We start from the raw sequence: 24,149 nt of genomic DNA on the forward strand, positions 1-24,149 counted from the left end.
TGAATTCCCGAGGGTGGATTAAGTATGATAAAAGACAGAGATGATAATTCCTTAATACTTAAAAAGAAGAAAAAAGAAAAAAAGTATAAAAAATATGTTGTTTATGTTTTATGTTTTCATCAAGTTAGAGATTAGTATTTTTTAAATCTGGCTTATTAAATACTTTACATTTGCTTTTCAGCTTATAATTAATAGAAAACGATGGTAAAATGATAACAAACTGGTGGGTCCAAACTTGAGCTTATCACTAATGTAAATCATTTCCATATCCTTAGGGACATGAAGCCTTTCGGGAAGGCTTTCAAGTGGAAGAGCTAGTAGACTGCTTTGAAGTCAACACGAACTTCTGTGACAAAGAGAACCTGGAGGACCTGTGATTAGGGAGCAAGTGTTTTCAGATACCTGAGTTAAATCTTAGCAGTGCTTTTCTGCCATCTGCTGCAGAGCAGAAGATTATCAGACATGTCAATAGCACTGAAGCAAGTCTTTAATAAGGATAAGACTTTTCGTCCAAAACGCAAGTTTGAACCTGGAACCCAGAGGTTTGAGCTACATAAAAGAGCTCAGGCCACTCTGCACTCAGGTGTGGACTTGAAAGCAGCTGTACAGTTGCCCAGGGGAGAAGACCAAAATGACTGGGTGGCTGTCCATGTTGTTGACTTCTTCAACAGGATCAACCTCATTTATGGAACTATCTGTGAGTTCTGCACAGAGAGGACCTGCCCAGTGATGTCTGGAGGCCCTAAGTATGAGTACCGGTGGCAGGATGACATGAAATACAAGAAGCCTACAGCGCTGCCGGCACCGCAGTACATGAATCTCCTCATGGACTGGATTGAGATGCAAATCAACAACGAGGATATATTTCCTACAAGTGTAGGTAAGTGCAAGGAAGAACTGTCAATTGCCTTTCATTCTGTGCACTAAGCATGATTGATTCCTCCTGACCTCACAGAGGCTGTGGAGTCCAAGGCTTTAAAACAGCAGGTGGGGGAGGAGGGTGTTTTGCCAGAATGGTCTAAAATGTATGAAATGTTAACTGTGTCTGCTACATCTGATGGGGTTTGTTAGCCTAAAACGTTTTCATTTGAGCCATTTGTTCTTCGTAAGCTTCTGCTTCTCAGGTTATTCACTACAGGTGGTGACCATTTCATTTTAGCTTGCTGAAACTTAGTCATGTTTGAATTGCTTTACACTTTGCCTTTGAATGGTATTTCGCTTTGGAAAAGTGTACAGCACTATGCAGCACAAGGCCATGGACAGTCAGGAATGCAGTCATCTATACCGTCCTACCCTCTCATCACTTCCAACACTAAACTGATGAATTAGAAAGTGAGTTATTCCCCAAATTACTGTACTTTAACCAAAGAGCCCAGGGAGGAAGCTGCTAGAGAGAGCACAATTTGTCTTTTGGTGCTGTTGTTAGCTTTTCTGGAGCGTGCAAATAAATGGAAGTATTGTTGCTAGAATATTTTCCTCTGAATGAGGAAGACTTTGTGGAGGAATGCCATTGTATGCATTGTATGGTGTAGAGAGCCTAAATCTTTTGCTGTGGTTGCAGCTAATGAAAAGGACAAGATGCTGCACCTGAGCAGTGTGAACTTCAGTTTTATTTAATGAATCATGATTCACTTCTTTCAAGTAGGAAAGCTGGGAGCTTCCTGTCAGAAATGTGAGATGTAATATAAATATATGGATGAGTAAATAGCAGAATATTTTGCAGTTTATACAGTTAGGAGATGGTACATCAAGAGGCTGCATGTATTGGTGAGCTTTGCTAACCTTTGAAATAGCCAATTCTTGGCCTCATCTGCTCTTTGTTTGAACAGACTTGTGGCTTGTTTCCCAATCCTTATCTCTTTTCTGCACTAACAGGTAGAAAGAAGACAACAACTATGTCTCTTAGGCTGTAATTTGCCAGTCTAGCAAGAAGCAGGATTTCAAAGGAAGAAGTATATACTTTTTGTATAGTGAAGAATAGGTCTGATTTCATAAAGCTTATTTGCTGTGAAAGATTTTTGGAATTGAGTGTAGCTTAGGAGTGCAGTTAAATATGTGTTTTTGCTTCCATTGGTATTTTTTCCATGCTTTTATTACACCAAGTTTCCATCTTCCAGTCTTCTGCTGTGCCACCACAGTGTGTATATGCAAAACAAGATCTGTGGCCTGAACACATACATGCTGATGAGTTTTACTAAAACAATAAAAAAAACCCACCCAAATAATACACAAGGTTTGAGCTCCAATAGCTCTCCTGTGTATTTTTTTTAGTAAGATACACCTCAGGTAAACCTTCAGGATAAATGTAACAATAATGCTTAAATATTAAATAGCAGTGGTGGTTTGAAACCTTGATCTCATGATTCAGAAGTTGATGCACACTGCAGTGAATTTGGAGTTCTGTGCTCTCAGTGAGTCCCTGAGGAGGCACCTAGAACAGTCAGAGGGAATTCTGTGTCAGAGTAGCTCCAACACAGTGTTCTGTAGCCTTAGCAGCTAGGAGAAGTCCCTGGCACTTCGGGGGCCCATTTCTGGATGAGACGCCTTGCTCTTGAGGGAATCTTTCTAATCTTTCTAAATCAGTCCCCTATCTATAACGTGGAGATGGCACTACCAGCCTGTACAAATGCTGCATATTAAGCAGTTCAATGAGATATGGTAGCTCAGCATGAATATTGTTCCATGTTTTGCTCTTCACAGTTGGTTAGAGAGTGAAGCTTTGTTACTGTATTGGATACTGTTTGTTCTGCCTGTTTTGCAGCAGCCTTTGGTTATTTAACCATAGGGTCTCTGTTATGTTTAGTGTTAATGCAGATTTGCATTCAAACAGATAATTGGCAATGAAAATTAAGATTGTTCATTCTTCAAAGTAGTTGAAATAGATCTTGAAAGATGATCTACTCGAATGACAGAACTTAGTATGCCATTACTAGTAGTATAGCAGTATTAAAGCATGGTATCTGGATGTAACATGGAGATTAACTTATTGTGTTAAATCTTTGTAGCATACGTAGAGAATTCCTCTGGAAAAAGTGTATGTCCAGTGGATAGGATTTCAGCTGACCTTTCCACAAGTGGATGAGTTTGCTTAAGAGATCTAGGAGATTTATAGGAGCTGTTTGTACCATACTTTTCTCAGCTTAATCCTATTGCCCTCTTTTATTTGACATAATTCATGCAAACCACTTAAAAAAAGGATAGGGAATAGCCCAGCTTGGTGGGCTTTTGTTTTGGTTCTTCCCTCTGTGGTTAAAAGAAAAAAAAAAACAGAACAAGTGAGTTGAGTTATAAACAGTATACTACATTTAACACAAATTCCTCTTGGTGTTTACATTGACACTGTAACCTCTAACCTATGACTACTTACCAGTCTGTGTGCTTCCTGTGGTCTGGCTCCTCTTTGCTTTCTGTGGTCATTCTGGCCTGCTCACTTACTGGTAAAGAGCCCCTTCTCCAGCCACCCTCCTGCTAATACCGATCTGACAGGCAGGAGAAAAGGGAGCTGGCATGGGAACTGAGGAGCTGTTAAGTGAAACTGACAAAAACAGGTGCTTGAATATTAGGGGCTCTTTTTTCTTTAAGGCAAAACTTCAAAGATTATTGGAAAAACAGAGTCACAGCCTGTAGACAAGTTTCACTGATTATGACCTTGTTCTTATTTAAATTATTACCCATTTCTTTCATCCATTTTTAGGTGGGTTTAATGCATGTTAGAGGCTAGCAGCTCTGCAAACATGTTCTACGTGTAACTAGCCAGCTGCTGTGAGCAGTGTGAGACCTTTTTGGGAAAGGAAGAACAGGATGGGGGAGAGTTTGCTCTGTGTGCTTGCTTAGGCCATGCTGGTGAAGCTATTGATTCTAGTTTCCAACATGGCTTCTTGAGTGTGTTGGGGTTTCAGTTACCAGATACAGCTACATCAGATCCATGGCTTGAAATACAAAGGTAAAACAGAAGACGGAGATTTCTGCTAAAATAAGGAAGCACATGGGCTTTTCTGACTTGATGTAATAAAACTCTAACCCTTGAAGATAAGAAAACAGTGAAGGTTGGGGGCACAGAGTTTATGCTATCTCCGTCCTTGGGAATTTTAAAGATCAAACTGTGTAAAGCCTTGAGTGTCCTCACTGGATCTCATGGCTGCGTCAAGCAGGAAACTGGGCTGCAGACCTCCCAGAGTCCCTGCTAGCCTGAACTGTCCTGCAATATGTAATTCTGATTTCAGCGCTGACAAGCTGCTCAAGGAACAAGAGCTGAATTGATTAGAAACTGATGAAGCAGCTTAAGAAGGTGCAATTTGGCATTTAACTGAAGTACAAAATCACTTCTAAGCTTTGAGAGTTTGTGTGGAATAGGATTTAAAAGTATTAAATTACTGTAATCAAATAGCCTAGTTATGGCTGGTCAAAAGGACAACATTGTCTTAAAGTGTTTAAAGCCTGGAACTTCAGCTGAAAACTTAATATATCTTTAGAAATATGTTGCCTTCCCCACATTTGTGAGCTCATGACTTTTGGTAGCAGGCAGTTCCAAAATTTATACATGGAGCATAAGTGTACTGCTTCTTCCTAGAGAAGAACCCCATACGTCCACACAGTACATCTCATCTCTAAAAGCAGACCAGGACTGTGGGGCCTTCTAGCCCTTTTCCAGAAAAGGGTTGCAGGTGACTGGTGCTGTGAACAAAGACTACTGTCGCTTTTGTTTTCCCAAGGAATGGAGAGGTGTATGAGATTTTGGTAGCATGGTGTTAACTGGCACTGGCTGGTTTTCTTCATCTTTTGCAGCCACTGCAATTGCAGCATCTAGGGTCTGACATTGCCTTTGCACATGGGCCCTGCAATAAAAAAAAAAAAAAAAAGTGTAATTGCTACAGCTGGCTTTTTTTCCTCCCTCCCTTTCTCTCTTGCTTTCTCTCTTGCTTTCTTTCTGCCAAGCTTTGCCAAGGGCTGACAGGATGGGTCAGATGGCTGGATGTTAGCTGGCCGTTCAGTCATGGCTGGTGGATAGGTATAGCTGTAGATTGACAGCTGAAGTCAGTTATAAATTCCAGTCACTCCTTTCTTGCTGATTTTTACATCACTTTGATCAGTAGTGGATTTGGGCTAAGGAAGACATTTGCACTGTAAAGCTTTTCTCCTTTCTCCTATTGCTTCCTGTCTATGGTCCCTTCTTCAGCAGGGGTAACTTGAACAACTGAACAACTACACAACTACATCTTTTGTGTAAATGAAGAAAATTCAACAAGACAGGTTATTGCATCCCAGTAGTTTTCTCTAGTCATTGAAGTGTGTGAATTCTGTGATTATTTGTATGTTGCAGTAAATTTAGAGCAGTAACACTTGTTTTTAGAAAGTTTTGTGTTTGGAAATATATGTGCCTGAAAAATAATGTAGATATTTTATATCATGTTTATATGCCCACATCTACTCTTTCCCTTCCTTTTTAGCTCTTAGGGTGATTCAGGGCCTAGCAGATATTTCTCTGTAAAGTAAACTGGCAGATGAATATGCCATTTCAAAAGTACTGTCAAAGACAGCTGATAAACATTGAGTTGTCTCTGTCTGCATGGTGAATCTTGCCATCTGCTTGATAGATAAATATCTGGCCTTTTAAACATTGTTTCTTTTTGCTGACTAATTTTTCTTTTGAGCAATTTCACTCTGTTTTTGTTTAGTATCTTAAACGCCTTTTTTTGCCCATGCTTTTATAAGAATAAGGACTAAATCCTAGGAGTAATCTGGACAATCTTCAACCCCAGTCACTACTAATTACTCAGGGTAACAGTAAGGAGTCACACAGATTGTCCCATCAACCTTCAGGAAACTTGACTTTCCAGCACACTGAAATAGCATGTGCTGTGGACATTACTTGAATTAACCTCTTGCAGGATCTGCACCTTCATCACCACAGCTTCTCCTCTATCTGAACTTGTGACCTGATCTCTTTAGCAACCTTCACAGCATGGCTAATGTCTGTTTGGTCTGTGATAGTGGGGTTGAGCTTGTGCTGAACTCAAAGTGTGGGAAATTTGATATATTTGAATGTGCTTTGCCTGGGAAAGCGGGTTTTGTAGAAGTGAGTTCCGTCTGCATTCCATAGCCTTGTGTGCATTCCTTTCCTTGATGAACAGGGAAAACAGCTCCTTATAGAACCCTTATAAAACAGACTTTGTCTGTTATGCTGCAAAGCAGACTATATGTAGGAGTAACATTTATGGTTCATAATGGCTCTGCTGCTTCACTTCTTGGAACCTAAACAAAATTAGTTTCATAATTACTGCTACTTTTTACCTATGTCTACTTCAAGCTTAGAAAGAGCATAGAAAATTCATGATGCTCCCACAGAATATATTCACTGTTAAGGTGACTCTTTTGAGCACAACATCTGTACTTTGTAGCATGTATCTGGTCATGGGGGAAGAAGTGTTAATGTGGCCTTCAGCTAACCCAGCCATGTGATATCAGAATAAATTGTGGTCATAGAAGTTTGAAATTAGTTTAGTCCTATTTGAAGTATAATCATAATTTAACTTAATTGTAGAAAACTGGAGTGCTGTGGTAGTGCAGTTCTCAGGGACTTCTTATAGGCCTAGAGTGAGGGCCTTTGCTTCAGCCCTCGCTCAGAGACGTATTAAGAAATACATCCACCAATACTGCCTTTATGTTTTCCTTCTATCAAATACTGATTTGGCCCTCTAGTTTCAGTAGTTTCCAAAATGAGCAAAATTAAAAATCTTAACAAGAAGAAACTCATTAGTTTCTTTTAAATGAGGCCCTCATGTCTTTTATAGATAATTTCTGGAGGAAAGTCAAGTATGTACTTAGAAAGTATGTGGTTAGAAACCCCTTGTGTTGATAAAAGCCATGTGTGAGGCTGTATTCTTTAAAAACAAAGACAAGAATGACATTCAGATAATTTGAAACATTTGTAAGCACTGTTTCATCCTCTGAATGCTGCAGGAAAAAAAAGCCAGTCAACTTGATTATCAGCACTGTTTTGAAATGTGATTGCCACCTGTGTACTTCCCATTACAGTCAAATGTAGTGGCACATTTCTGTGCAGTTATGTGGCAGTTCTCTCCCTTGTGGAGCCTAAGTACTTGGCTAAACAAATGTTGGTAAGGAATTATGAGAAGAAGAGCTTCAAGAGAAATAGCTACTTAGCATGGCTCTTGCTGAAGTTGGTTTTGCTGCTGCAGATTGCCTTGAACACTGCCTTCATCTGACCTCTGGCTGGCTGCGCTTCATGTGTCATGTCAGTGTTTTTTGTTTTCTCTTCAGATATGTTTGTTGTTATTTGATTCACTGCACCACACTTTATCTTTTCTTCATGGTGTGATTGTACACATTTCTATAAAGGACATTACAAATGAAAGGGGGGGGAGGGGGACAGTGGTAGTGGCTCTGAAAGGAGCTTAACAGGATGGGTTCTCTGCATCTTTGTGGTTGTTGGTTTCACCATTCCTCTGGTATGTAGTCCATAGTATTCCTTCACACTGAGGACTCTTAAATTTATGACTTATCTGTTGAACACTTGGAAGAAAGCAACTTGAAATTCTGTGGCTGGTGTGATCTGGAAGAAGACAGCTGTATTTCTTCTACTGTTTTAATTCTTAAGGATGTTGAGATGGTGAGGAAATGTGTTTGTGTGTATATTGGTCCGTGCTGGGTAGCAGAAAATAAAGTAACTGAAAATACTTGAGCAACGGAACAGAGATGTTTCTCAAGCTTATGTTCCTTGCTTCAGTGAGGTGTGTGTATGCCCCGTTTACCATGCTGACAATGGCTATGTGCTGTGAAACACCAGGAAGCATATGTCTCTGTGCTTCAGTAGGCCAACTGTAGCAGATAAAAAAGGCTTCCATCTAGCTTTGTCAGTGTGTTGTAGTGAAACAAGAATTCATACTGGCTGCTGGCCCTTCCATAGCTGTAATGGAAATACATGTACATATGTTCAACAGCATGCTTTCCTTAGCTGGTGAGCAGAGGGGTTTCTTGGTAATTGTGAGCTGTATTTTTTAATCTACTGCTATATCCAAGCTTGTCCTTCTCTGCAACTTGCCTTACTCCTAGCTCTCCTCTGGCTATATGGGTGATATGTACAACCTTACACATTCATGGTGTTCAGATCTGTGGAGCTCCATGCAATGTCAGAAACTGTGTTACACCTGTAAGATTCTGCATGTTACCTGTTAGGATTGCACAGGAGTGCAATGGCAGCTTGGATTTTATTGATGTTTTTGTGCACCCTGGATGTCCTCTTTATATGTACCTGCTGGCATAATTATTATTTTTTTAACTTTGTCTCTTCTGTAATCTGGACACTTGTCTGGAGCTTATCAGCCAAAAAACTGCCTGCAGTGAAAGAGGAGATGGACTCTGCATCCTACGTGTGCCTTCTGGCATTTGAAAGCAAAAGGTGAAGGCTGAACTTCATTAATGTAGCTGTGAAGGGACGAGCTCTTGTCCTGCAAAAAAAAGATCTAGTGAATCACAGAAATGATATGAAACAATTATCTTCATTCTTTCCATCTACCAGCTGTGTGGACATAACCTCAAAAGACACAACTTTCTTAATGACACTGACAGACTTCCCTTTTTCTTTGTTGCTAATTAGTGCTGCTTCTATGTGCCTGAGATGCCAAACAGCTCTTATTGACACTGGGGCTCAACTAACACATGGGGTCTCCAGAAAAAGGTTCTGCATTCTGACAGTCATCATTGGACTGGGCTGTCATCTCTGTATCACAGACAACTCTAACAAGAAAAGAATCATTGGCTTCAGTAGGCCGTGTGCCACAAAACTTTCATGTGCTGCAGGACTGTGGAAAATCCAAATTGTTCTCAGTGTTTGATGCTGCTCTTATTAGATCCAAATTCTTGTACTACTGTATTCAGATTCAAAGAATCTTTAGGTAGGAAAAGCATAAAGCCAAGGTCTAAATGTTTTTTTTTCCTTGAAGACTGATATCAAATACCTTACAGAAACAGATGCATGGTTGGTGCTTTTCCATGCAGATAGCAATAGGAATGTTATTAAAGTACAGGTATCTGTGATGTTTCATTTTTCTTACTTTTCAAAAGTTTTACTTTAATTGGAAAGCCTTCTGGGCTATGCATAATCTCAGTGCATAAGTGCATGATTGATGAATGACTGTTCTACGATTTAAAAGAAAAATCCAGCTACAGCAAAGTTGAAGATTAAGACCCGACAAATGTTCAGAGCATCTGAGCAACTCTGCATAGAGTGGGATAGGCTTTACTGCCTGCGCTGACACAGAGAATTTTTTTTCTCTTTCCATTCTACAGAGAGTCATGCATCTAAAGCACAGGAGGGGGGCTGCACCATTTCATAAGCCTTAAAATGTATGGTGGAAACTTTTATTTCCTTCTCATAATGAGAATCAGTGGCACTTTGACTCAAGGAAAACAAAAGGAAGGTTACTGAGCCATCTGGAATAAGAGATGCTCAAGAAGGGAATAATCAAAAGTATGTTAATAGTTGGAGAGGAAAAGGAAAGACAATGAACAGATTGTCTTTGAAAGACAAAACTCTTTCCTGGATATGGAAAAAGAAAAAAAAAAAAAAAAACAACAAACAAAAACCCTTTGCTTTTAAGAGGCAGATGTTCAGCTGAACTGAGAAACATAATAGTTTATCGATAAATGTGTTTTATCAACATTAGAGTGGTGAAATAATGGTAATTGTTGTTCATACAGTGTCGGCTTTAATGAGCCATAATAGAAAGAGCTTAGCCCCATAACAGATAAATCCTGAAAGCTTGGAGCTACAATACTCAACAGCAGAGACACTTTCAAGATGTGCTGGATGAGATCAGATCTTTTAGAAAAGTGCCAGTGGATATTTGGTCATTAAGGCAATATATCTGTTTAGAGTTTACATGCTTTAAAATTAGTTGCATAGCATGGCTGCCTCTTTTTGGATTTTTTAAAAATTAAAAATAGTAATAATATGATTTTGAAGAGGTCAGGTAAGGTAAATTTTGCTATTTCATTTGTCAAGTAGGAGACTAAAGCTCAGGTAATTAAAGTAGTCTGCGTAAGAGATTTTTCGTGTATTATACAATGGTAGTTCTTTGGTGAATCCAGAGACAGGTGTTATCAGTGATTCTAAGAATACTCTCTGTTCCTAAAATGTTGGCTTTTTTTGTGTGGATTTGGAGCAATGGAAGTAAAAACTGAGGTATTCAAACTCCAATACCATACATTTTTAGCCATCCCATTAAAGGAGAAAGCTTGCAATTTTGATTCCCATGGGAACTTCAACAAAGCAAATGCAGAAAGTTTTTGCCCTGTTATTCGTTTACTCAGGACATACAAGATGACAATCTATCAAATATTTTTTCCATATTGATAGATTTTGAGGACATGATTTGCAGAAGAATAGTTGTACAAGTTCAGAGTAAGAGTTTGTGCTGCCTGGTCTGCCTTTGGATATCTTGGGAAAACAAATATTGGAAAAGAGCAGGGTGCCATTTACCCAGTTTCCAACTACTGGCATTTTAGAGATTCCCTTGGAGGTGCTAGAACACACTTTGATCTGGGAGATTCTTCTAGGAATCTGCATCTCACAAATGCCAGTCCTACTTTGTTATCTTCATGCTGATTTGCTAATTTGTTCATTTCAATTTTCTGATACTTTGGGCTTTCTGAAGGTAAGAATTTCTCCCACCCCAAAATTTTACAGGTTAAGAAAAGAGTGGTTGGAAGATTTGGGTTAGAAAGGAGGATACATCCTTTTGTTCTCCTTTGAACTGAAAATAAGGAGTCTAAAAGTTTACTCCCATTTTGTCTTTCATCTTCACCTGAGCTCCTTCGAGTGCTTCTTAGATTCTCTTTGGCTGACCGTATTCTAAAAACTCCTTATGACACAGTACCTGTTACACTCAAAGACAAAAATTTTGTAAAGAAAATCGTTGCTCATTTTATTATTCACGCTGAACTGTTATCTGAGCTGACTGATTATCAGTTAACAGTATGTATGAAAGAACAATGCAGTAATATAATTGTTTTATGAAAAAAAAAGCACTTGAGTGTTACTGAAACAAAGGAATCAGTTTTTCACTTGTGGATTTTTGCTACCAGAGTTGTGATAAAGTATGGCTTTTGCATATTCTATTCCTCCTGCAGATAACTGGGTTGGAGAGTGCTGAGGATTTCCCTTTGAAGCTGCAGGTGCTTGCACAGGAGCTGAGGAACTTTACAATAAAACAAGTGATTATGTAAATATTCAAGATGAAAATTTTTTTTCATGGAATGTAGCTTTCAGCTGAAATGAAGGATGTGCTTGTTATCTCTTTTGTTATCTTCCTGAGCTTATCCTAACATGTCTCGTATCATGAAGGCCCACCTTCTAAAACACGCAAATCTTCCTTCCATTCAGTTTCAAAATGTTTCTTAACAGTTCTTCTTTAAATAGTGTTAAAAAAACCCTTTCCATTCTTATAATAAATGATGATGGCTACAACGTCTTTCTTAATCTTTTGAGTAGGATTTTTTCCAAGTGGGCAGTTATTTTATAAAAATAATTTACAAAATACATCTCTGTTTTACTACGGTCTTTTTGTTTTGTTGATATTGTAGTTTTCCCTGATTTTTTTTAATTTTTAATTTTTTAATTATTAGGCTGAATTTTGCAACAGATACAAGTATGAAGGGAATAGAGTCAGGCTTTAGGAAAATTCTTTGAATCCCAGTGAGATTTCTAAACCTTCAATCTGAGTCTTCCATAAAACTTGTAGAAGGAAAAAATGATTTTATATTGTATAACTACAAGAATTAATCTAAGGATTTCTGTCATTGGAAGTAATTCAGATTGTGGAGGCCAAAATGCACAAGCAAAAAAGTCCAGTTCTTTTTCCTAGCTGCAGCCTATTCTGTACTAAATCACACGTGTGCTAGAAGTCTGGGAATATTTCTCCAACACACGTATATCCTTAGAGATAAGCCAGTACTATCTTAATGTACAAAACATATTTTAATGTGATACAGTATGGGACAAACAGAACTGTTCTCTGTCAGGATTTCTGTGTTGTGCAAAACTTTAAAACTTTATCCTGCACTCAAACCCATAAAAGCTAACCTGTAACAGAAACAGATGATGAACTGTGCCTTCCTATCAGCACAGTACAAGTAGAGATATATAACTGTGGAGGCCACACATGCAGTTAGACGTCTGATTAAAGATTTATTCCCTCTGAGAATTCAGAGCTCCCAGTTTTGCTAGTACTTTGATGTTTAGAAATGGAAAATTCCAAACTCCTTTTCAGTCTTAAAATGTGTTGTGTACTGTGATAAACTGTTACCTGCCTCAGGTTACTAAATAGGCATTTATAAATGTTAGTAAATTGGTAAATCACTTATTTTCACTCCTCTTGCAGCAATAAGAACAAACTATCCAGTGTCAGGAGTCATATTCTGCTTTTCCTCAGGTACACAGGCTTTGCTGAGCATTTTTGACAGTACGACTGTCAAAATCATAGGTTAACTTAGACTGAAAGGGACCTTTGAGATGATCTGATCCAACCTTCTGGGTCAAGGGTGATCATGCAGAACAGGTTGTCCAGGACCAAGTCAGCTGGATTTTGAACATCTCTGGAGGTGGAGACTCCACAGCCTCTAAGTAACCTGTTGCAGTGTTTGACCACTCCCACATCAAAGAAGAGTTTTCTTGGGCTCAGATAGCATGTTGTGCATTATAATTTGTGCCTGTTGCCTCCTATCCTGTCAGTAGGTGCTATGGAGCAGAAATGGCCCCCGTGTCTTCATTCCCTCTTACCAGTATTTATACACATAGATGCTCTGAAGCCTTCTCTTCTTCAGGCCGAAGGACCCCACTTCAGCCTCTCCTCACATATGAGAGATGTTCCTGTCCTTTTAACTTCTTTGTGGCAAACTGCTGGGATCAATCCAGTGAAGTTCTGTCTTTCTTGCTTTGAAGATTCCCAGAACTGGACATAGCACTCAAACTGTTGCCCCACTGCTGCTTAGGAGAGGGAGGGATCATCTTCTTTGACCTTCTACCTTTTCCTATTGCAGCCAAAGATATTACTGGTGCCTTTTGCTGTGGGAGCACTTTGCTGGTTCGCGATCAGTTTCTTGTCCACCAAGGTCTTTTTCAGAAAATCTGCTTTTAGCTACACAGCCCAAGAATGCACTAGCATGTGATTGTTACCCCTAGGGACAGGACTTTGCATTTACCCATATTGAACTTAATGACACTAGCTTCCAGCCTTTTGAGGGCCCTTGGCCCAGCAGCGTGCAGTTTGGTTTATCAGCCGTTCTTTCCAGCTTTGGATCATTTCTGAATTATCTGTGAACTTCTGGCACGTTGCTCCACCACCCACATCATTGGTGAAAACTTTTGGTAGCGTGGACTGCTGTACTTTCTGTCACTGACCACAATCCTCTGGACCTAGCCATTTAGTCAATTTTCAATCCACCTCACTCTTTGCATACCTAATGCATATTTCACTAGCTTATCTGGGATGACATTATGGGATACTGTGTCAAAGACTTCACTAAAGTCAATGTAAACAATGTTTACTGCTCCTGCCTTATCCACCAAGCTAATCACCTTACTGTAAAGGCTATCAGCTTGGATAAGTGTGACTTCCGCTTGTGTACATTGCTGACCACTCCCAGTCAGCTTCTTGTCCTTTATGTGTTTGCAAATGCTTGCTATAAGGATTTTGTCCATCACTGTTTCAGGGAATGAGGGAGTCTGTCTAGCCTAGTTCCCCTCATCTTCTTTATTGCCATTTTTGAAAACAGAACGGATACCTAGTGATCAAGGTCCACTGTGAGTCGCATGTCTTTTGAAAAGTAGTCAAGAATGGCCTCATGACACCATCAACTATCTCCCTCAGCACTTACAGGTGTAACCCATTAGACCCCATGGAGTTACATATGCCCAGCTTATTTAAGTGCTCCTTGATCAGGTCCTCCTCCAACAATGTAAGTCTTCCTTCTTCTAGGTGTTCTCTCTGCTCTCAGTGGTATGTGATCCTGAAGGACAGTTTCAGTGGTAAAGACATAGGCAAAGAAATCACTGAGCACCTTGCTCTTTTCACTTTGCTGAGCATTTTTGACACCTGTTTCCCTGCCCTCTTCACAAATAGGCCTTTGTTTTCATGAACCTTAACTGTGCTTCAGAAGGATGTGTGGAATTCAGTCTTGCTGCTCTTCACAGGCCTTGCTAATATCAACTCTATTTCAGCTCTCAGAAAGCTTTGACTTTTTCACTTGCTGTTTCCTCTTAGGATCCTTGAGGTTATTGCAGCCAGAAGGCTGCAGTGTGACTTTTATGTTCCCCATCATCTCTTTCTTCTTGGAAGTACTGTGTCCAGCTGAGCATTTCTCTTTGTTGGCTCTTCCATTACCAAGTTGCCAATCTAAAACTCTCAGGTTGCTTGAGCTCTGGCTGGACTTTCCTTCCAGCAGATGCTAGAGAGATTCAGTGTAGTCACTTAGAGCAAGTCCTGCAATTCTTTGATGTAATTAGAACTACCTCTCAATTGGAATTTTGTCAACGTTTTGATGTAACCACAGATAGAAGCTAACCTGAAAGAGATCTGCTGCTGAAACGTGCCTTGCTGTAAATGGTGGATGGCAATCCCTCTTTTTCAAACCCCATCCAAAACCATAGCTGATAGCAATGCTGGAAGCTGCGCTGGGAGACAAAGGCAAATGGCTCTTGTGAGTGGTAACAGAAGGTGTAGTGATCGATGCTGACATGCAGAAAACCTCCCATAATGCAGCTAGTTACATGCTCTTTGACTTGTCATATTTCTTGAATGATAGACTTATGTTCTGTAGACAAACAGAAAAAGGCAGAATGGAAACACAGACTGTGAATCAGATCACAAATCAAGTCACGATGACTTAAAAATGGAAATTGCCTTCACAGTAGTGTAACTGATTACAAGAAGTATTGCATATTGAAGATCAAGCTTATACAGATTAATTTGCCTTTTTTTTTTCCATGTCATTGAGTGTAATGAAAATTCATTTAAGAACATATTTTCATTTTCATAATATTTTCTCCTTGAAGAGAACAGCAGGGAGTGATATTGTTCTCATGTTTATATTTTGTCTCTGGCTGCTGTGTGTCCCTGGTATTTTCTTTTGTAACGCACTTTCATGTGGTCTAGATCTAAGCCACCCACACACAAGTTAAAAGCTGTGCACTTCTACCACCAGTCCAGTTCTCCTTGGACTGACATTTTGTCTGGCAACTTGTTTGTCACAATATGAACCCAAAACAGTAAGCGTATCTTCTGTGTGAACTTCCAGTACACACTACTAAGCAAAATGGACAGTCCTTTCTTTTTAAGCCTTCTATTGTTAGTTCCTCATGGCTGGAGACAGTCAGAAAAAAGCCGTGTAAGTCCTCTGAGCTGTAGACTGCAGCTGCTAATTCACCCAACCAGCCTATGCTGGTTTTGGCAGATGGTTTCTTTTTTAGCATAACATCTTTAATGGCCTACTTCCCCTTGTTGGCCAGGGACAAGCAACAGCTGTAAAATCATCTAATGGTACTTAAAGATACCTATTAAACTTTCCATCTGCATACCACATTTGAGCTGTCTTGTACACATTGCCTTGCAGCTCACATGGTTATCCCGAAAGACAGACAGCCACAAAGGATCCAGTTTATATTTCATGTATTTATGGAGATAATCTGCTGTTCACAGTCGGATTTTGAGTTGTCTTCCTACTTGAAAATATTTGAAGTAATGCAGAAGCACAGAACTCTTTGCATTAACTTCTATTTTTTATGGTGTCTAAGGAAAAAAAAAAATAAAATAAGAGCATGGAGAGGCTTTTAAAATCCCAGTGCAGTGTTTACCTCTGCCAAAACTATCAGAAATTACTAATAATTTGAGCACATAAGTACATAAATGCCAGATTTCAGAGATCATTTGAAGACTCCTTGCCTTCTGGATGCTTGGAGTGCACAGGAGGCAGCACATGGTACAGGGCAGTGGGCAGTCCATGAATCTAAGCCCACGCTTCTAGTGGGGGAAAAAATAAGGAAGGTCAAAATTAGAAAGGGTGGTCATATTGAGGGCCCAGAACAGCTTATGGTAATAATGCATTATAGTCACGGCCAGCCAGTCCAGCTGTGCCTAAATGTGCCTGGAAGGAATGGTTACTCTAAGGCATTATCTTCCTGACTGAAAGAGTGAAGAAGAGCTGGAAGGCTGTAGAGGATTTCTTTGAGCTATAAGTGGGAGGAGCTGTTTACAAAATCCTTATACACTTAAGGCATCAGGTTAGTTCTTGGTGATGGCATGCACCTGTAGGCAGAGCTGAAATAAAAGAAAGCGTTAGTTAAGCTGACATGGCTAACCGGCTGTTAGCAACTTGCAGGGCATTGCTGGGAGGAGGGGAGGGAGGATGTGCACCTAATAGAGCAGGGAGCAAAAAGCTAGACCTTCCAGTTTCAGTGGCAACTGAAATTGGTTCTTGAATGTGGTACTTTTCTTTCCAAAAGAGTCAAACCATTCCTTTAAAAAAGTATTACTGCAAGGAAAGCTATAACAAACTAGCCTGTTGCTGCTTTACTTCAGGAATTAAGTGTGACCCTGTCTTCCTGGCTGTTTTTTTCCTCCCTGAAATCAGTCAATTCAAATATCATTTTTCTTAGTAAAATCCTTCTCTGTATCCAGAAGCTTTGCCTTTTGTGCTTCGTCTCCTGACATTCTGTATTTTTTCATCTGAGCTCTCTCTCCTACCTGTTTGACTGCACTGTGACAATGCTCTGGATAACTGGTTGTGGTAACACGAGTGTAACTGTGGCCAACAGAAAAGGTTTCAAAAAAATAGTCTGTTTTCAGCTGATGCATCACCATGGAGTCATTTTACTGTATACTTTAGTCTTCTGGAAAACTTGTTTTAGGGTGAATTGATATTCTGACTTATTTTCAGTGCTTTCTTAATTGAGCAGTCTCACGTTACCTCCTGATATGTAGCGGATTTTTCTGGTTTTGCAACTCAAGTTCCAATGGGACTGAAGAATGCTGCATACAAGGGATTTTCCCTATCTTTCTTCATTATTTTTTTTTAATGAATCCTGATGAAAAAAAAAAAAAACCTTCTTGATCATGATACAACAATGAAGTTTGTGTACTAAAAGCCACTTTTGCAATGCTAAACTGCAGATGTTAAATGCATAAATTGTTGGCTAGAAAAGGAATTGAAGAGGAGGGGTAGATCGTTGAAATCTTGCACTGTGAAACTTAGTACAGTCAGCAGTGAAGTTCTGCAGCCTTACAGGCTGGGATATGGATTCCTTAGTGTGCTCATAAGTGAGAGGCAAGAAAGAGTGTGAGCAGTGAGGTAACAGATAATGTTTGTTGATAATAGAAAGGTATTCAAGGTAGCAGAACAGGGGCTGACTTGGAAGAACTGCAGATCCCATGGGTCAGTAACTGCAATAAAAAAGCAGATGTATGTTGGTGTAGGTGAAGTATGAAGTGATGCATTCAGGAAAAAAGCCTGGTTTCTTTCTCAGATTGTGTCTGAGGTGATTCTTACCATCCAGATTAAGAAAAACAGTGCAGCATCAGCCAAACAAAATGTGTATTTCCACTATTGTATAAATTTCATTACTACATTTCATAGTTGTTGTCTCTTCATCACAGAGAAGGTCTTGTTAGGAAATCTCAGAGACCAACAAAGATGAGGAAAGATATGGAAATACCTCTGATCTGGGAGCAGAGGAGCTGGCTTAGGGGCATGTCCATGTGACAGGAGCTTGCTGAGCAGAGGGCTGCAATGCAGGCATGGAGAGCAACAGCTGGCCACTATTCTAGCATGGGAGCTGGATCTTCCTGACTTCTGAGTTTCAGGAAGACAGACATAGTGGTGGATGGTAAGCTGAAAGTCGCTGCTATCTTTGACACTGTAGTAGATCTTTTAAGTAATTAATGTAGTGGTACTTTGGGCACTGAGTACAACAGCTTTTTTTGTTGTTGTCTTATCAGCATTCTTTATGTTACTATTAAAAGTTTTAGATTTTCAAGGAAGTAGTAGGTAAGAAATTTGTTTATTTGTGGGGTTAGGGTTGGTTGTTCAATTTCAGTGCTCAGACACATCCCAGGAGTCATAGGGAATTTTGGTCATAATCATCCTGGGCTTCTGGGCATACTAATTTTGTCATTGCTGGAGGAAGATCCATTCTCTGGCTCTTATGCAGTATCCCAGGGAGCTCCAAAGAGTCATCGTAAAAGCTCTGTGCAGAAAGTCTTCACACAGAATAATCCTTCTGTTTCTTACTGAGCTTGCATTATTGTAGGGAACTACAGCTCTTTTTTCAAATACTGTGCAGCCTCATTTTTTTCTTCCTGTTTCTGAGCAAGATGCATTTATTCACGTGGATCACACACAAATCAGAAACCTTTTATTTCTACTGGGCTGTAGAAGTAGTTAAATCTCGTTGTAATTTCAATATGCAGTACTGATTTCTACCTAACTGGAGCTAGACAGATACGGATCAATTCATGGTGTCATTCGCAGTTTTGCTAGTCATCACATTCAAAGCATGCCAAGTAGACCCAAAAGTGCTTAGGAGAATTAACTGTTGATTAGTTTTATTCTGTCCATTGTCACACTGAGATGTTCACAGCTTTCTCATCACAGGATATCAGTTTTAGATAAATAAAAATGCTAAATGAAACTTGAGGTTTAAGATAAGACACAAGCTAATGAATATCTAGCTAACGAAGAAATGTGTAAGGTATCAAAACTAAATGAACTGGTTAACTGACAGACAATTTACAAAGTTTACTTTTACAGAAGATGAGAAGAGTGGGAGAAAGGCCAGACCTTAGAGACTGGCAGAACTCAGAAGAGCTTTGCAATCTGCCACCTGCAGAGAGAAATACTTTGGAGTTAATTGACAAGAGGATAAATGAAGTGAAGCAAAGGACAAAGAGCAAAAATGTGGGACATCACTGTGATTCCATAAAGTCCGACTTTCTCTGCTTAATATTAGGCCTGAGCTTATACCCACCCTTCTTCAGATAGCATCATAAACCAAAGTCATAAAATAGTCTGTGCTAACCGTACGCAATTTTACCATCGACTGTCTTTGTGCTGTTATTCAATTTTTGTTTTACTTGTGCTCAGAGCTTTCTGACAACAGGAGTATGATGCTTTGTTGAAATCAGATGCTCAAAGAATAGGTTAGGGAATTTAGTTTTGGAGGTTGTATTACCTCCTCCTCTTTCCCCCAGATTACGGGGTTTCTAAAATGATTGCAAATCAGAATGGCAGAGATCACTCATCCCTGTCACACAAAGGGCTTGTTGGAAAAATCAAAGAGGAACATTTGATTGAGAGATCTCAGTTGTTACAGTTTAAATCTAACTGGAAACACTAATTAAAAGGTAAGCAGATGCAAGAAGTTGATTTATGTGCTAACCACTGAGGCTACATGTTTTGCACTTGGATTTCTTTCTTAAATATTTTTAGAGCTGCTGCATGCTCGCCTTTTTGCATGAGAAGGTTCAACAGAAATACTACAGCTGCTTTTTATACTTAGTAGTCCATAGTGAAAACATCTGTGCTATAAACAGATTTTTTGAATTGGCAAGGTGCCACAAACATCTCAGATTCAGGGACTGATGCAGTTTTTATTCTAACACTAAATTTCCTGCTAGGAAGGAAGTGAAAGTGTGACAAAATATACCTGCTGCTTCATGATCTGTACATAGGGAGAGATTTCTCTTCTTTATGTATAGTGCATTCTTCCTGTTGCCTGGTTATTTAGTGATACCCTCAGGAGCAGTGGCAACAGTTTTGTTGGGACTTACTGTGATTTACACAGGGTCTCAAGGAGCAATATCTGAAACCATAGCAAAGTATTTTGTTTAGGATGATCCAGCAAATTTTAAATGAGTGGGGACCAGTGTCATGGCGGACAACTCACACACAAATTAAAAGGCACTTTTTGATTGAGCTTTCTGTCTTAGTAAGAGAGAGGTTTTTGTGACAAATTTGTGTAGTATTCTTGATCTAGTTTCAAGCTTCTCTCAGAACCAAGAAGACTCAAACTTGCGGTTAATTTTGGGAGACATACTCAAAGATTTAGTGTGTATGTACATATATAAAATCATCCATTCAGCAATTCGTGGACATTTGTATGCACGGGTTCCAAGTAAACGTAGCTCAGTTTCCTGAAATAGAAATTTTGAATTTTTAACATCAATTAGTAAGTATAATATGTGCATAAATATACATATTGCTTTTTCTTCTTTTTTCCCTGTATTAACTCATTTTTCACTAATACAAAAAGCAGTATTTCTGGAAATGAGTGGATTCCCAATTATCCTGTGAGTAGAAAGTATAACGATGCAGCAATTAATGAGTGAATTTCAATGTCCTAAATATTGATAAACACTACACCAAGGCATCATTCTGTTACGGGCCAAATGGAGTCACCTCTTTCTTACACACTGCTTCTATTTTGTCTTGGTTTTTACAGTTAGTGTGGTGTTTTTTTTGAACACAGTCTCCAATTATTTTTCTTCATTTTTCTTCAAATGCCATTGTATTTCCCAGCACAAACTTGTGCTGAATCTGGATGGTGGACCAGAGACCCTCTTCAGTAATTTTTCTTAAGAGTCAGATGTTAAGCCTTAAATGCAATAGATGAACCCAATAGGTCTCAGGAAATGCACCTCCCTACAGAACTTGTCTAAATGCATTGTTGTATAGTAAGTATTCATAGAAATCTTCTGAAGGTTCAGTGAGCTCATGTGTACCTGCATATTAAGGCACTGTCCTTTAGATACATAAGGTATCGTTAGATCTCATCATGTCCTTCCACCTCTCATGCAGAAGTCTCTTGCAGTGCACCAACAGAGCAGACTGTGCTACTGTTAAAGATTAAATCTTCTGTTCAGTGTTTGTTCTGGTATCGATTAGAAACTATGCAATCCAAGTTGAGAAAGTCAAGTATTTGGTCCTTGCAGACCATCAGTTTTATCCTGTTGTGGTTACTAGCAGTGAATTCTTTGCTCTGGAACTATAGGTATTCATGGACATTGCTTCTAACCACTTCCATGGCCATGCAAAGATGGTCCTGCCCTGTGTTTATCTCTCAGATAGGTAGAAAAAAGAAGGCACAACTCAAGCCTGTGATCTCAAGGACTAGTCAGTATCTGCTGTGTGTAACAGGTATTCTCCAGTTGTAAAACACTCTTGTAACAAACTGCACTCAGCTTCCTGGATCATCACCAAAGGATCAGTTGCTGGCCTGTCCCACTCACCAACATGAAGATCTTCTGTTTTTTAAGGCACTGGAAATCCTCACTGGGTTAAAAGAAGATTTTAGGTGTCTATTATGGACACTGCCTTCTGGATTTTAGAAACCAGAAATAGAAACATCAATCTTGTGACTACTCAGGAGGAGAATAACAAATCTATGTTCTTTATGATTTATTCATGCTTTTTCTTCTGTGGAAAAGCTGGCTTAAGCCTGGAGCTTATGGATACTCTTCAGATTGCAAAAATGAAACCGTTTTGAAAGTCTGCTCCAGCTTGCCAGAGCCCTGACCTACACTAATAGTTAAGTGCATGCCAGCAGAGTGAATCTACAATGGATTGAAGCTCTCTGCCTAGTTCTTGATCATCCTTTTTACAAAAACACACAACAGACATCCCTCCAAGTGCTAGTGTCTCTTCATCAGCATCGTCAGGTGCTGTCAGTTCACTGGTACTCAGAAAACACAGACTCAAAGCCTGCAAACTCTACAGAAGTTGCAAAGAGAACCTGCAACACTGCCTACTGCTTGAAGATATTTTAGGATGATTGCTGAGCCAACACCATACTCTGATATGTTTCTTTAAAGACAGAAAATTTTAGGTGTCCAGATACATAAAGCTGCCAGCACTTGTCAGATTTTACACACAAGTTTTATCAATCCAAGATCGTGGTCTGCTTTCCAACTGTGTTAGCTGCAGCAGAACCATATAAATCTCCATAAGCCTAACAGGTGATTGATGTTAAACACCTCATGAACAGTGGCAGAGATCATGTAAACTTAATTAAACATGTAGATAAAAACATACAGACATTAAGACGTGAAACATAAGGATGAATGAACGTTTAGTCCTGAGATGATTAATGTTAAACATACAGATAAATCAGTCTCTTAGCAATAAACTGAAAAATGTGTTGTGCTCTGCCACTGAACTGCAGTAACCACTCTTGCTAGTGTAAGTAGAATGAGGAGAATGGCTTGAGAACAGCCCTTGGGAAAAGTATTCAGGAGTGTTGGTTGATGAAAGACTCAACATGAGCCAGCAGTGTGTGCTTGCAGTCCAGAAGACCAACCATATCCTAGGTTGCATCAAGACAAGAGTGACCAGCAGGTCCAGGGAGGTGATTGTGCCCCTCTGCTCTGCTCTCATGAGGCCTCACCTGGAGTACTGTGTCCAGTTCTGGAGCCTCAGCACAAGAAGGACATGGAGCTGTTGGAGTGGGTCCAGGGAAGGGCCACGAAGATGATCAGAGGGCTGGAGCACCTCCTCTATGAGGACTGGCTGAGAGAGCTGGGGCTCCAGAGGGAGAAGGCTCCAGGGGGATCTTAGAGGGGCCCTCCAGAACCTGAAAGGGAGCCTGCAAGAAAGCTGGGGAGGGACTTTTTATAAGTGCAAGTAGTGACAGGTCGAGAGGAAATGGCTTTAAGCTGGAAGAGGGTAGATTTAGACTGGATATAAGGGAGAAATTCTTTACTGTCATGGTAGTGACACACAGGAACAGGTTGCCCAGAGAGGCTGTGGGCGACCCCCCTCTCAGAAAGCACTCACGGCCAGGTGGATGGGGCTGTGAACAACCTGATCTAGAGGGAGGTGTCCCTGCCTATAGCAAGGGGTTGGAACTAAGTGATCTTAAACCATTCTATGATAAGTCTTAGTGTAGGTTTCTAAAATTATGCTAGAAAAAAAAAAAAACCCTATAAATACTGTTTTCAGTTAAATTGTCCCTGCTTAATAAAAGCACTGTGGGGACCTGATGAGCTTTTCAGCTTCAGGTGTGAGATGAAAGGAAGGCGAAAGTGTGAGCAGTATATATTGTGTGTCTGGTCTGGGAAGTGGAATGGAGATAAATACTGTTTGTGCATACACAAAAAAGAATTTTATTAATCTGTATGAAAAGCAGATACCTTAATTATACTTTCTGGTTTTGGTTTTGCTCTTTTTCAAGATTTTCAGATATGAAAATAAAGGTCTATTGACTGTTTTCTTTTACATGAAATAAACAGCTTCAAGGAAAAGAAATGAAGCAAAAACAATCTTTGCTTTATTTCCCTTTCAGTTCTGTGATACTCAGTCGGTATTAAATAGAATAGCAGAAAATATTTATAGGCAGTTACAAGACCCCAGGAAGAGTTCATGCGGCTGAAACTGTTCCATCGTAGAAATACTCCTTACATAATACATAAATGTTCTGTTGATGATTCCTGTTCTGATACCGCCCATAACTAATTGAGTCTGAGGTGTTTCTGCTAGAGGTTGAATTCAAAGCTTTCAAAAATCTTTTTTATTCCAAGAAGTGTTGAGTGACAATTGGATGAAGGAGGATGAGTGAGGGAAAGAAGGGGAGTGCATTAACCTTATGGAAGGTCTTTTAAAGAGGAATTTTTACTCTGGTAAATTAAGAGTGCTTCCCTCTCACAGTTGACTTTGGTAATACAGCAAATGGACATGCTTTTGGCCAGGTATTTTAAAATGCTTCTTTTATTTGTTGTGTTAGAAGAGCTCTTATCCTGCAGAGCATTTGATTTTAATGGATGTATTTTCATTAAAAACTTTGACTACTGCATTCATCTTGCACAAATATTTTGTTAAGCTCAAGTCAATGCAACTTTTGAAATTGATGTTGTAACTATCCTTTGCTAGAGGCATTACAATAATATGCTGCTTAGCTTTGTTATTGGAAGAGTCCATTTACATCATCTGGGCTTCTCTGTATGGTCAATTGTAGGTTTTGAGTATGTTGTAAATCCAAGAGTCATTGGCTTGTGCTTTAGGAGTAAAGTTTTATCAGAACATATGCAATCAAAATACTCAAATTCACCCTTGTGCCCCTGACTGAGCAGGGAAAGGAATCGGTG

The 24,149-nt window shown here is 39.5% G+C and overlaps 1 protein-coding gene across 9 annotated transcripts in view; it reads left to right on the plus strand.

Annotated features, from left to right (window-relative positions):
• MOB3B (MOB kinase activator 3B) overlaps positions 1-24,149 on the plus strand; it is an 87,475-nt gene that overhangs the window by 37,962 nt on the left and 25,364 nt on the right. For all 9 annotated transcript variants that reach the window (XM_048931212.1, XM_048931211.1, XM_048931213.1 and 6 more), the window contains one exon: positions 276-880. In XM_048931212.1, the coding sequence (XP_048787169.1) occupies positions 463-880 (418 nt within the window). In that variant the 5' untranslated portion in view covers positions 276-462. The remainder of the gene's footprint in view (positions 1-275; positions 881-24,149) is intronic.

This window comes from Lagopus muta, chromosome Z (assembly GCF_023343835.1).
Source record: "Lagopus muta isolate bLagMut1 chromosome Z, bLagMut1 primary, whole genome shotgun sequence".
NCBI classification, from domain to species: Eukaryota; Metazoa; Chordata; class Aves; order Galliformes; family Phasianidae; genus Lagopus; species Lagopus muta.